General features: G+C 43.3%; 1 protein-coding gene across 11 annotated transcripts in view; it reads right to left on the minus strand.

Moving 5' to 3' along the window:
• The window catches only part of RAPGEF4 (Rap guanine nucleotide exchange factor 4), a 328,969-nt gene that overhangs the window by 11,911 nt on the left and 304,154 nt on the right, over positions 1–12,904 (minus strand). For all 11 annotated transcript variants that reach the window (XM_069577204.1, XM_069577197.1, XM_069577198.1 and 8 more), the window contains 4 exons: positions 10,326–10,416; positions 6,179–6,229; positions 5,319–5,406; positions 4,838–4,902 (listed from right to left, as the gene is read on the minus strand). In XM_069577204.1, coding sequence (XP_069433305.1) covers positions 4,838–4,902; positions 5,319–5,406; positions 6,179–6,229; positions 10,326–10,416 — 295 coding nt within the window. The remainder of the gene's footprint in view (positions 1–4,837; positions 4,903–5,318; positions 5,407–6,178; positions 6,230–10,325; positions 10,417–12,904) is intronic.

A 12,904-nucleotide genomic window follows, 5' to 3' on the forward strand; every position in this document is an offset into this window, starting at 1 on the left:
TAGCTTTGATTGGCATTTCTCAAATAACTAGTGATGCTAAACATCTTTTCATGTGTCTATTGGCCATCTGTACGTCATCTTTGGAGAAATGTCTATTTAGGTCTTTTGCCCATTTTTTGATCAGGTTGGTTGGTTATTTTTCAGTTGTTTGAGTGGTTTGTGTATTTTGGAAATTAAGCCCTTGTTAGTCGCATCATTTGCAAGTATTTTCTATTCCTTAGGTTTCATTTTGTTTATAGTTTCTTTTGCTATGCAAAAGCTTATAAGTTTGATTATGTCTTAATTGTTTATTTTAGCTTTTTCTATTGCCTTGGGAGGCTGACCTAAGAAAACATTGCTACAGTTTATGTCAGAGAATGCTTTCCCTCCATTCTCTTCTAGGAATTTTATGGTGTCATATCTTATATGTAAGTCTTTAAGCCATTCTAAATTTGTTTTTGTGTATAGTGTGAGGGATTGTTCTAAGTTCATTGACTTATACGTGGATGCCCAGACTTTCCAATACAACTTGCTGAAGAAACTCTTCTCCATTCTGACATCTCTTTTGTTACTGTTTTGAACTAGTTTCACATCTCTTATTGATTTTTGTGTGTTATGGTTTATTTTCAACTGCATATAAAGCCAAGGGCTACTTTTTGGATTTCTTTATATTTCCTAGCAAAATTTTTTGCTTAGACGCTCTACACATATTTAATTGCTTTGAAACATACCCTTCGGAAAATCTACATTTAGCCCAGATCGTGTATTCTGTATAAAGAAGTAAACTTTCAAAGTCATTTGAAAGATTTCTATTGTGTTGAAAAGGTCTGGGAAATGGGTAGATTTGAACACTTAGAGCTTTACTTGGAGATTTTTTCCATAGCTTGATACAAGTCCAGTGCTCTCACCATGAGTCTTAGAATAATGTTATTGATGATAGAAAACAAATTGTTGCTAATAATATAATAGCATGATTAGTGATACCCAAATATAATGATTCAAAACATTTTTCTTCCTTTATGAATTAGCTTCTGTTAATGTTTCCAGAAGAATAGAGGTTTGCCTCAGGCTTCTCATTCCAAATAAAATGACTATCTTAAAATAATATTAATAAATAAATTCACCTAAATATGGGTATGTCTGAAATAGAAGCAACCTCCTAATACAGCAGCAACTGTGGCTATCAGCATGCTTCATGCAGCCTGGGGTAGTGGCAGCCGGCCAGCATATTATCCTCTGATCCATTGCTAGTCTACCTCCTAAATGTTATAAATATTCATGTATGCCATAGAAAGCTACAAAGGGCTTTATTCAAACATTTTTTTGAATACTCCTTTATGTTTCCCCCAAATGAAAGAATGTCTTTTTTTTTTTTTTGCATAGGATCAGAGTGTGAATTCTCTTTTGTTCATACTCATAAATCCTGAAAACCAATATGCAACAAATTCTCTAATCCTCATTTCATACCCCAAGGGTGAAGAGGTTCAAAATAAAAATACTTAGGATTGGCATGGCAGCTCACTGTGACTGTGCAATGCTGCCACCAAAAAAAGCATCTGTGTCCCCAGCTACCCACGTGACTTCTGCCCCTGGCAGGGACTCCCTCAAGGGAGACAGCCTACCAGCTCCATGAAGGCTGCCAGCTTTGCTCACCACTGTGGCCTTGCTGATGAATGAGGGGGAAGCTGCGTAGATATCAGCCTGGAAAGGGAAACACTCACGTCGTTCCCCAGGAATACAGCACTAACAGCAATCACTAGTGGGAGTTGTTAAGTGGCCGTGGTGGTGGTATGGGAGCAGGGTGGGCTAGCTTATGGGGAGAAAAGGTTAGAAAAGTTGGCACCAAGTGCCAGGCTGGTCAAAGCCAGATTTAAAAAACATAATCAAACCCTTTTTTGAAATTGCAGTTCATTTTTCAGTAACACCTAACTCACAGAGGGGCAGTTATAAAATGCAGCTTTCTCACAGTGTGATTCATCAAATGAAATAAAATATATCACTGCTGGAGCAGAGAACGGTTATAATAGTGCTCTTGCAGTGCTCTTTCTCTCCTTTTCTTTCATAGTAATTACAACCCCTTAATTTTGAGTGTTGGACAAGACTCTTGAGAGTCCCTTGGACTGCAAGGAGATCCAACCAGTCCATCCTAAAGGAGATCAGTCCCGGTGTTCTTTGGAAGGACTGATGCTAAGGCTGAAACTCCAGTACTTTGGCCACATCATGCGAAGAGTTGACTCATTGTAAAAGACTCTGATGCTGGGAGGGATTGAGGGCAGGAGGAGAAGGGGACGACAGAGGATGAGATGGCTGGATGGCATCACCGACCGATGGACCTGAGTTTGAGCAAACCCCGGGAGATGGTGATGGACACGGAGACCTGGGGTGCTGTGATTCATGCAACACGACTGAGCGACTGAACTGAACTGAATTTTGAGTGGGGCATTGGATACCCAAAATAAGGGCTGCACATTCTTTCTTTTCACGTAACTGTGTTTCTTTGTCTGATAAAAGGTGAGCCAAGTGGTTAAGTGCAATACTGGGTCACATCCCTATAGGGAAGAAGCAGGTCTTCACCTTTTTCTTTTCCCCCTCCCTCTAGCTGGAATGAGGGTGGTGCTGGTCCACCATCTTGGCCCATATGGAAGGTGAAATGGCACAAGAGAAGGCTGAAATTGTGACTGCTTCCAGAGCAGAACTTCCAGACCTAGACATTTAAGTGAGAAAGGAATAGACTTGCATAACCCATCATTAATTCAGGCTTCTATTTTTGCAGCTGAACTGCTATCTTAGCCCTTCAGTTGCTTTCAAGCAAAAGTGGACTCTGTCAGAGCAGGCTGTGAAGGACCTCTCTCCTCACTGCCAGGCATGTAAGAACACACTGCTGTGGGCATGAAGTACAGAGATGGGGAAGGGGAACTCCCTTAATGTCCATTAAATACGGTCTTGACTTTTCCTTCCCAGGTTACAGATGCGACACCAAGATCTAAAGATCCAGAGGAAACAAATTTCATCCTCCTTGACAGGTATTTTTGCTTTTCTTGTTTGTTCTTTTCAGTTAACATTAATGATCAAAAGTTCTAAAGCTCAATCAACTCTTTAGGAGACTGACTTCTACGCCTCTGTGCACATGTATATTTTATAGTTAAATGATTCTGTATTTCTGCTTAAGTGATCTGGAAGGTTCTTTACCTATTTGCTATATCTTTCATTTCTGGAAAACAAGTTTTCTCTTGAGAAATTAGGGAACTATGTTTAATTCTCCATACTAATAAGTGAACAAATACTGTTTTTACTTTGATCATAGAATTATTAAACTGACACAACAATAGAGATGTTCACACCCTACCCTTGGTATGGGTGGAGGGGGAGACTGCTAAGAAATATTTGCCCTCTAGCACAGACTTTAAAGAATCTGTACCAGAGGGCAAATTCAGCTGGTAAGAATCTGTCTGCAGTGCGGGAGACCTGAGTTCAATCCCTGGGTTGGAAAGATTCCCCTGGAGAAGGAAATGGCAACCCACTCCAGTATTCTTTCCCAGAGAATCCTATGAACAAGGAGCTGGTGGGCTGCAGTCCATGGGGTCGCAAGACTCAGACATGACTTAGTGACTAAACCACCCCACAGGGTGTCTTTAAGGAGTGTGGACTCAGGTGCCATTTCCTAAGAAGCTTAAGATGCAGGACCTGGTGCCCAGCACTTGCTGCTGTTCTTTACCAGGCTGAGCTTTGCAGTCAGCTCATTCTCAAAGCTGAATGGTATGATCTTTACAGGTTGAGTGTGGGATGTTTTCAATTCTCCCAGAGTCACACATATTAGCTGGATTTCAGGAAACAATTAGAACAGTTTTTCTGGTAAGAATGTTTATAACACTCTATGACTTCCAGGAATAATTAATTACCCTGGCCCCACCAATGATTCCCCAGGGATAGCCAGGGGGTGGGGGGACACCATCCCCATTTTCTGTTGGGGAAACTGACCCATGGAGAACTTAAGGGACAGCTACAAAGTGATGAAGCTGACTCTCATGTCTCCTGAACTCTCAGCCCTGGGCTTTTCCTGTGGTGCCACGTTCACCGCTGCAAAGTATACCCTGGGCACGTGCTCATCCACACAGAGATAGTATTGCACCTCCCCATCCATGCGGGCTGCGGCCAAGGGATTTAGAAGACAATGGAGCATTCCATGAACATGCACTATGTCGCTAAAGAAAGGTTTTGGCAAGACCTGCCTTATTGCTTCACAGAAGATGAGAAAATTAACTGCAAAATAACGAATGCTTTTGGCGGGGGGGCGGGGGGGCGGGGGGGGGGCGGCTGGAAAACAGTGAATATGCACCACTTCCACACAACTGTTCCTTATAAAGAAAATTGTTTTCAGTTAAGGAAGATTTTCAAGTTCCCACCCTGAACTCTGGACTAAGCAATACACATTCAGGTGACTACTCTATAACAAAGATCTTCTGTAGAACGGCCTTTTACCTACATGCACTAAAGTCAGCCTCGGCATATCAACATTTCAAAGGCATCCTGGGGCGGTCTAGCTCCACAAACAACAAAACAACATGGAAGTCACTCTGGAACATTCGTGCATTTTAGCAACAGGCAGCCAAGGACGAGGCACACAGCAAAAAAGCTAGCTGCCGCTGAGGCCGCAGCACACACACTATTCAGTTTCACAAAGGTGACTGACAGACTAAACGAGGTAGCCAATTTGAACCGAGTATTTCAAAACTCCTTTATGTGTAACTAGCTTTTCAAGGTGGCAGCGTATTTGGAAATTATTTCTTTTATTAGTACAAATGCAAATTTTTATTTTTAAAAAACATCGTGGTTAAGGTTAACAATACTGTACACGTACCATTTTTTCAAAGTTTACTAGATTGTCAATGAACGTCTTGTTCCCCTCATGAGTAAATGTCATATCTGCAAAGAAATAAAAGTCACATTCTAATCACTAACAGAAATATGTCATACAAAGAAACCACAATAGCACCATTAGATTATGCGGAAGGATTTGCATAACACTGCAGCTGAAAAAAGCCGATAATAGTTCCTTTTATGTTAGGTGTTTAACTTTCTAAAAGCATTTTACCTGAGCTTAGTTAAAATTTCCAAACTAACCCTCTATTTCACTCAAGTCTTCCAAACCACACACAGATTCCCTGCTCCTGCAATAATCTTGCCAACCCTTTCAGAAAAGTCTGGGCAGAGGGGAGACGCTGAGGAAGGTGGGAAGCTCAGATCATTCTTCCCAAGGAGGTCAATCTGATTAGGCACCTGTTCCTTTTCTTCCCCGTACACTCATCACTGGCTCGTCCTGTGCATTTCCTTGGAATTACCTTTAATGAGCAAAGGCATGAAGGGGATGAGAGGAGGGTCCAGTTTGGCTACTGTCAGCCTGTAGGCCCGGTGGTTTCTTGAAGGATCCTTTAGAGAAACAGAGATGCTGGTTAAGGACTCGGGAGATGTACACCACCCCCTTCTACCTCCTAACCCAACCCAGCTTTGTCATCTCCCAATCAGGTAGTTCTGAATCAAGTGTAACTACAAAAGAAAGGTAAATTTGGTTAAACAAATGGATTTTTGTTTTAAAACAACTTCCCGTATGACAGAAAAATAAATAGATTTTTTGTTTCCTTTCTTCGTTGAAAGGAAGATACGCCTCCAGCGATTAAGGGAAGGGATCCCCTTGGAGAGCCAACACAAAATGTTAAACAACCCCCAACCACAAGAGTCCCCTTCTCCTGGGAGCACGGCCTCCTTCCAGCTCACCCTCCCAGCTGCCTTGCGCTGCCAGTCTTGACTTGCCTTCTCTGAAACTCTCCTATGACTCCTGCCAAGTCCCACTCACTCCTTTTCTGTGAACACCTCCCTACCAATGGGGAAAAATAATTTGGCAAGCCAAGGAAAATGCAGCTTCCAGACCCTAGCCAACCTGTGCTGGATGGAAAGGAGCCCATTACACTGCTTTTCTTAGTTACACAAATTGACCTTATGTGGGACATAAGTCCTCTTTAAGTTAGTACCTGAGAGTGCCATTCATTAGTCAGACATGCTTGTTTTAGCAGCACTAAAATGGGGTCATAAACTTCTTAAAGTCATACAAGGACAGATAAAATTTCTGAAATGAGAACTTCAGCTAATCAGAAATTGGATTAATGCAGACAGTGAATGGAATAAAGGAGCCACTGTCACTTACCATTAAACTTTCAAACTCTGCATAGAACTTCTTGAACTTGCTTGGCAGTTTCTGTTAATGAAATGAAAATGCCACGCTTATATGTCAGATTCAATATTTAGGTATGTATCGTGTGTTACCATTTCTATGGGAAATGTACTTCTTTTGGCTCTTAATCAAACATCTCTAAGACAGGCTAGACTGTAATCTGTCTTGTCATTTGAGGATAATCTTAGGGATCTCATCTTTTAAAAGTCCTAACCTTAGTTGAACCTAAATTAACTATGGATGCTTTTGGTCTTACTGCTTTCTATAATGTTTTCTGAAATGGATTATTCATAAAGAGGGCCGTATTCCCAGACTACAAGTGGCTCAGCATTAACCCCCGCCCCTCCGCTGTTTTAAACTCTCAAATTCCCACAATGAAGAATTTAGACCAGAGATGATTACAATTAAAAGTTTTAGAAACTACCTAGTTCAACCCTCCGCTCCCTTTACCATGTAACCTATAAGAGAACAGGGATTTTTATCCATTTTTTTTACGGCTGTATTCTCAGGGCCTAACAGAGTAGCAGCAGTATGTCAGGCACATAGTAAATGCTCAATACATCTTTATTTGGCTAGATTAAACCTGTGTTTTATAGACAGAAGAAATTAACCATCAGGTTAAACGACATGCCAAAGCCACACTGCTGGTGATGGTCAGAGCCTCTGTAATTCCTGACTCCTGCCTCCTTTTCTCTTGCTTCTCTTCTATGCGCTATGCTTTCCTACACAAGCATTTCTCCCACAGGATTTCTCTGCCCTGCTCTAATACAAAAATTGATCATTCTATCAATTTAGTAATTTCTCATGGTTTTATCTTGACAGATGATTCGAAACCATTGCCTGTACCCGTACATTTATACCAGTAGGTCAGTGAGGAATCATTTTTCAATCTGTTGGTTCTCACTTTGCTAGGTCCTGAGCCCATAGTAAAGCTGAACTTTTCTGACAGGGCCACACAAAGAGCAGCGTGATGTTCCCCGTTCAAGACCACCAAAGTGCTGACCAAGTCTGCAGCCTCGAATGCCCCGCTCAGTTCTGCTTCACACAGTGACGTCCACTGGCAACAGCTGACTCACCTGTCAGGCCTCTGCAATCCCTTCGAAGCTCCTCTCTCTCTTTTTTCTCTCTTCTGTGAATGGGTTTGACCTATTCCCATTTAAACACTGTTCTTGTTTAGTTGCTGAGTCATGTCTGACTCTCTGCAACCCCACGGACTGTAGCCTGCCAGGCTCCTCTGTCCATGGGATTTCCCAGGCAAGAATACTAGAGTGGGTTGCCATTTCCTTCTCCAAGGGATCTTCCTGATCCAGGGACCAAACCCACTTCTGCTGGGCAGGCAGATTCTTTGCTGATGAGGCATTGGGGAAGCCCTTAAACACTGTAGAACATCTTATTTTGTTTCTAGGAACTAGTATCCTCATAATCTCTAAACTCATTGTCCTAGCGCCTCTTTTCAAGCTGGGTTTCAGGGAAACCTGATATCCTTGTTCAGTGGGGAAGTTCAAAGGGATGAAGGCTGGCGTGGACATCAAGGGATACAAGGGTCTCAGGCCCCATGGAGCGTTCAAATCACCATGCTCAGTGCTAACTCTCCGTGAACACAGACAACTTATAAAATGAGGAGCTGACAGAATTTGGGGTCATATCTGTCACTCTAGTTCTTTCTTTACTTAGCTGGCTTTGGGGTCAAAGGCAGGAGTGCACATGGGAATAAAACTTGTGTCTCCCTATACTATCATCTATGCATACCCTATGGGCTTCCCTGGCGACTCAGTAGTAAAGAGTCTGCCTGCCAGTGCGGGAGACATAGGTTCAATCCCTGGGTTGGGAAGATCCCTGGAGAAAGAAATGGCTACCCACTCCGTATTCTTGCCTGGAGGATTCTATGGACAGAGAAGCCTGGTGGGCTACAGTCCACAGGGTCGCAGAGTTGGACACGACTTAGTGATTGAACAACAGCAACAAAATCCACACCCCATGCTTCCAGAGCAGGGCTTCTCAAGTGGAGTCAACTTTTACTCACCCTCATTTGGTAATGTCTGCAGACCTTTCCTGATGCCAAAACTGGGGTGGGTGGAGGGAGAGGTGCTCCTGGTTATATAGTAGGTTGAGGCCGTGCGTGCTGCTTAGCCTCCTCCGTGGCACAGGACAGGCCCCTCCACCCTCATGCATACAAGAAAGAATGATCCTGCCCAAAGTCATTACTACTGGGGCCAAGAACCTCGGCTCTGGGTCCTCACTCCCACTGGCTTTATCTCCGATGAGTCTTCCCCTCTCTGGGGAAGCATCCCCTGTGCCCTGTGCTTTCGCTCCATTTTCTGTTTTGTTTCACTGACTGCCTCACACCTGCTCTCTAGTTCCTGGAGGGCAGGCGCTGTCCCGCAGGCTGCTGCTGCTGCTCACTGCTGTGGTGTGGGAAGCACGTGGGAGGGGGTCGGCAAGGCCAGGAAGATGAACCCAAATCAGAGATGCTTGGGAATGAGAGCTCTCCCTGCAGAATGACCCAACTCCATTTCACCTTAACAGATAAAGGCTTATACACGATGCGAGGGGGGCTCTCCTTTTTGCAGCAACATGCAAAGATGGGAACACAAGCTCACAGACTGAGGTGTGTCTGCCTCTCCCTGTGGAATGAAGGACTAGATGATGAAACTCCCTTTCTTGGCTGCCTGCATCCCGTTCCCCTCAACCCCAAGCGGCCTCCTGTTTTTCTCTTTAGACCACATGAAAGGGGACTCTGAGAGTGTTCCTCCATGCTACAGCCTTAAGGTCTAGCTCCTATTATGTGTACCTCGACCTGGCCTTCCCCGACCCCCATAAGCCTTCATACCTTCTTTGATTTTCCCAACCAAATCATTTGGACTCTGCAAGAGGATTAAATGCTGGAAACAGGTAAAGGAAAGCAGACTCTCTGAGAGGTTACCCTAGATTTCCAAAGATTCCAAGAGCAGAGGCTTGCACCCTGGCTTCACGGATCAGATTTCTTGGCAGCATTAACTTTCACTAGCTGGAAGATGCCCGGGATGTGTGGAACACGGGCCTCACCAATTCCCTCATTCCTATATTCGGGAGATGAGCTGCTGTGTGCTGCATCTGCCTGGAATTTTCAGAGAAACCCAAGACAGAAGGACCTGTAAGGACCTGTTCTATAAACAGTGGAAATGCAGAGGCGGGACAGAGGGGAGAAAACAGATTCAAGAGGGAAGTGGGGAGGAAAATGTTTCAAGGAAAACATTTAGAGATGCAAACAGCTGACTTCGGTACTTTTTTAAAGCATCCTTGCAAGTTAAGTCTCTCTCATCTACTCCTTGCCCTCTTTTTGTTTCCCACTTACATATACTTTTTCTATTTTTAGTAAGAGCCTATTTTTGTGTCTATGTTCTGTAAGAGATTAGTATTTCTTTGACTATATACCACATGTAAAGAGTCAGGCATATTTTGAGTACTTAGCTAATGAAGAATGAAGCTCTTCTCTAGCACGAATAACCAACTGTCAACAAAACATTCATTGTATTTGCCATAGAAATTCACCACACACCTGCTAAACTTTTGCACCAAACTGAATTCTAGCCAACTGTTGTTCCTTCCTACCCACAAAGGTCTGCCAGGTAGTTAGGAGATACGTGGTCCTCAGCTGGGCCAAACAGTTGGCCTTCTGGCTAATTCTCCCAGGAGCAAGATGACTACTTGGATAAAAATGGACCTTCTGTCCTCACTTAATTACAGATACAGCTTATTTCAAAAGCAAGAGGCAGACACCAGAGAAGAACAGGATCTGTGAGCAAGGCCTCTGAAGTTAAGCAAGCAATGCTGTTGATTCCAGCTATACCTAGGAACTAGACTTATTATTATTTATATTGTATACAGCAAGAAGCTCAGACCTCCCCTTTTTTCCTCCCCAGTGCATCGGACAATGCCTTTTAAAATTCACTCTCTGAAGAAAAAAAAATTAAAATTCACTCTCCGAGGCAAAAGGAGACAGGTCACCTCCCTCAAAGTGTCCCACCTTTTCCACTGTTATATCAGTGTGAGTGATACTTCTGTTAAAAAGAGCTCACTGGTGAGCTTGTGTTTTTGTTCTTAAGGCAAAAGTCACAGCTGGGTCTCTGCTGATGCTTACCTCCCACGTTAGTGCCAGGCGGCTCACAGCTACATTACTTAGTCCCATGACGATGGCGAAAAAGGAATTCAGATTTTTGTACTCCTTACAGCTGAAACACAAGAGGCACATGTTGTAGTAAAATGCCACTTTTGAGAGAGAGAATCAAATTAGAGTTCTATTTTCTGATGGTCATTTAATAGTCGTCAGGACTCCTTTACGAGAACAGGCACTGATAGATTTAATGCTTTAGGTTCCACTTGGGTGACCGTATTCTGCTGTTTGATTTTTTTGCTGTAATATTAGAAAGGTGATAATTTTAGCCATCTAGGTTCAGGTTTTGAGAAGGAATTTCAAGACACCTACACTAGGCATTGCTATTATAATCCCAAAGCTTGCTAAAAGCCCTGTGGATCTGGAGGAAAACATCTCACAGGCTAGGAAGAGACACAGCAAAATGTCCTTGGAGAATTCCAGGTCAATGCTGGACATCTCAGGCTCTGGTAGCAAGAGAGGGAAATAAGGAAATGATGCTGCTGCCGCCGCCAGGGCTTCCAGCTGCCTTGTAATGCTTCTAATCTGTTGAACAATATCAATTTATAAATCATGATCCCTCCAGTGCAGGAGACCTGGGTTCAATCCCTGGGTCAGGACTATACCCTGGAGAAGGAAATGGCAACCCACTCCAGTATTCTTGCCTGGAAAATTCCATGAACAGAGGAGCCTGAAAGCCTGGGATTGCAGAGTTGGACATGACTGAACACACTCACACACAGCTAATAACCTAAACAACTGACTGAAAAATAACCTTATTTTTTCTGTAATTTTTCAATGTTGATGAAGCCGATCATTTTGAATCTGTACTTACATCATTATTAGCTTTTATGAATATATATTTGTGAATAAGAATATTTTGGAACAAGACCAAAGGTTCTTATCAAAATGCAACATTTAGTCTAGGTACTTGGTTTAACTTGAGAAGAAAAAAAAAGGAATCTTGAACTTCTTCATACCCGCTCCTTGCAAAGGGAAAGAAGAATTCATTTTGCAATGAGCACAAATCCTTTACCACAAATCAGTATGGTTATCTAAGTTGACTACATCGTAATTAAATCTTGTTTGGATTAGCATTTTTGCAAGAGGCTAATTAAATTGCTGCATTTGCTCCCTGTGTTCTCCTTGCAGAGTGCTTCATAAATGGCCTGTGTGGAAATGGGAAAACAGATTTAGAGAAGCTATGGCATGTCTCTCGCAGTGCTGGGGAAGCGGTGGGGCTTTATGTGTGCAGGGGTGGTCAGGGGCTGAGAGCAACTTCAGAGACCCCAGGCTGAAGGTGGCGAGGAGGGTCATGGACACGGCTGGCCTTTGTCCTCTCTGTGTGCGCATGAAAGGACATGCAGGACTGCTTTTGTGCTCACTGCTCTGGTCACTTGATCACCCTAGGTAAGTCACAAAATTTCTCTCTGCCTCAGTCTCCCTCACCTGGAAAAGGCAAAGATAACATTTGGACCCCCAACTTCACAAAGTTCTGGGCAGGTCAAAGAGCTTGAACAGAATATATGGAAGTTCTCCAAAAATACCACGCGAAACATACTTCCTGCCACGAGGTTTACATCTCATGCGTGAGGATCCTGGTTTCTGAATCTAAGTCTTCTCCAGGGGGATTGTGTGAAGAGTTCTACTGTGCGGGATGGTGCAGCTTAAATAACGTTTAAATAATATAAGCCAATTTATCCTGAAGGCTAAATTCACCCATAATCAGAAGGAAGAGGGAGATAAGAAAGACAAAAACACTAAACAAACAAACAAAAAAGATAAAATTCCCTAGTTCCTGAAAGGCTCTCCTGTGCTGCTCTGTAAAACAGCAGCATCAGGCCCCTACAGGTTTTCCATTTCCATGTCTGTGTGCAGACTTCCTCTCTCCTCCCCCGGTGCACGCGGCCCTGCCAGGCTAAGGCGAGGAGAGGAGGTGCCCTAGAGAGCAGGGAAGCACACACTGTCACAGCTTCCACAGTCATCTCCTTCCAGATAGAGACATCTGACCCCCGCAATCAGCCGATTCAAGGCTCCTGGGAAAGTGGCTGCACTCCGAACCAGAAATTCATAAGCAACATTTTACCCAATCTTTCTTTCAAAAGGCATTTTTTTTTTTTCCAAATTAAGAGATACCAGCATTTGAATCTAAGGGCTTTGGATATCCCGCAGAACTCCCAAATTGTTGGCAAAATAATTCAAGGCACTTGGCAAGCTGGCATGTGAGAAATGTCAAGCAGCGGTTGCTTCTTTGTTTAGCTCTGGAAATTAGACTCTGTATGGGATCTAAACTTTTTGGCTCAAGCAAACTGCCCAGCTGGGGTCACTTGTGCTCCCCACCTTCCTAGGCTAGAGCTCCCTGCTTTTAGAAAGGAAAGACGTCTCCCAGCCACAAGCTGCATTTAGCATTTTATTTTTAGCACTGTGGTGATACCAAAAACATGGAAGTAAACAGGAGGTTGTCAGGCATATCTAAATAGCAGGAGAAGATTAAATTCATGTCAGGGAGAAATCTAACTGGCCCCTGTAGTAAATAAATTGTTTCCCACGAAGTGCTGTTAAATAGA

This window comes from Ovis canadensis, chromosome 2 (assembly GCF_042477335.2).
Source record: "Ovis canadensis isolate MfBH-ARS-UI-01 breed Bighorn chromosome 2, ARS-UI_OviCan_v2, whole genome shotgun sequence".
Classification (NCBI taxonomy): domain Eukaryota; kingdom Metazoa; phylum Chordata; class Mammalia; order Artiodactyla; family Bovidae; genus Ovis; species Ovis canadensis.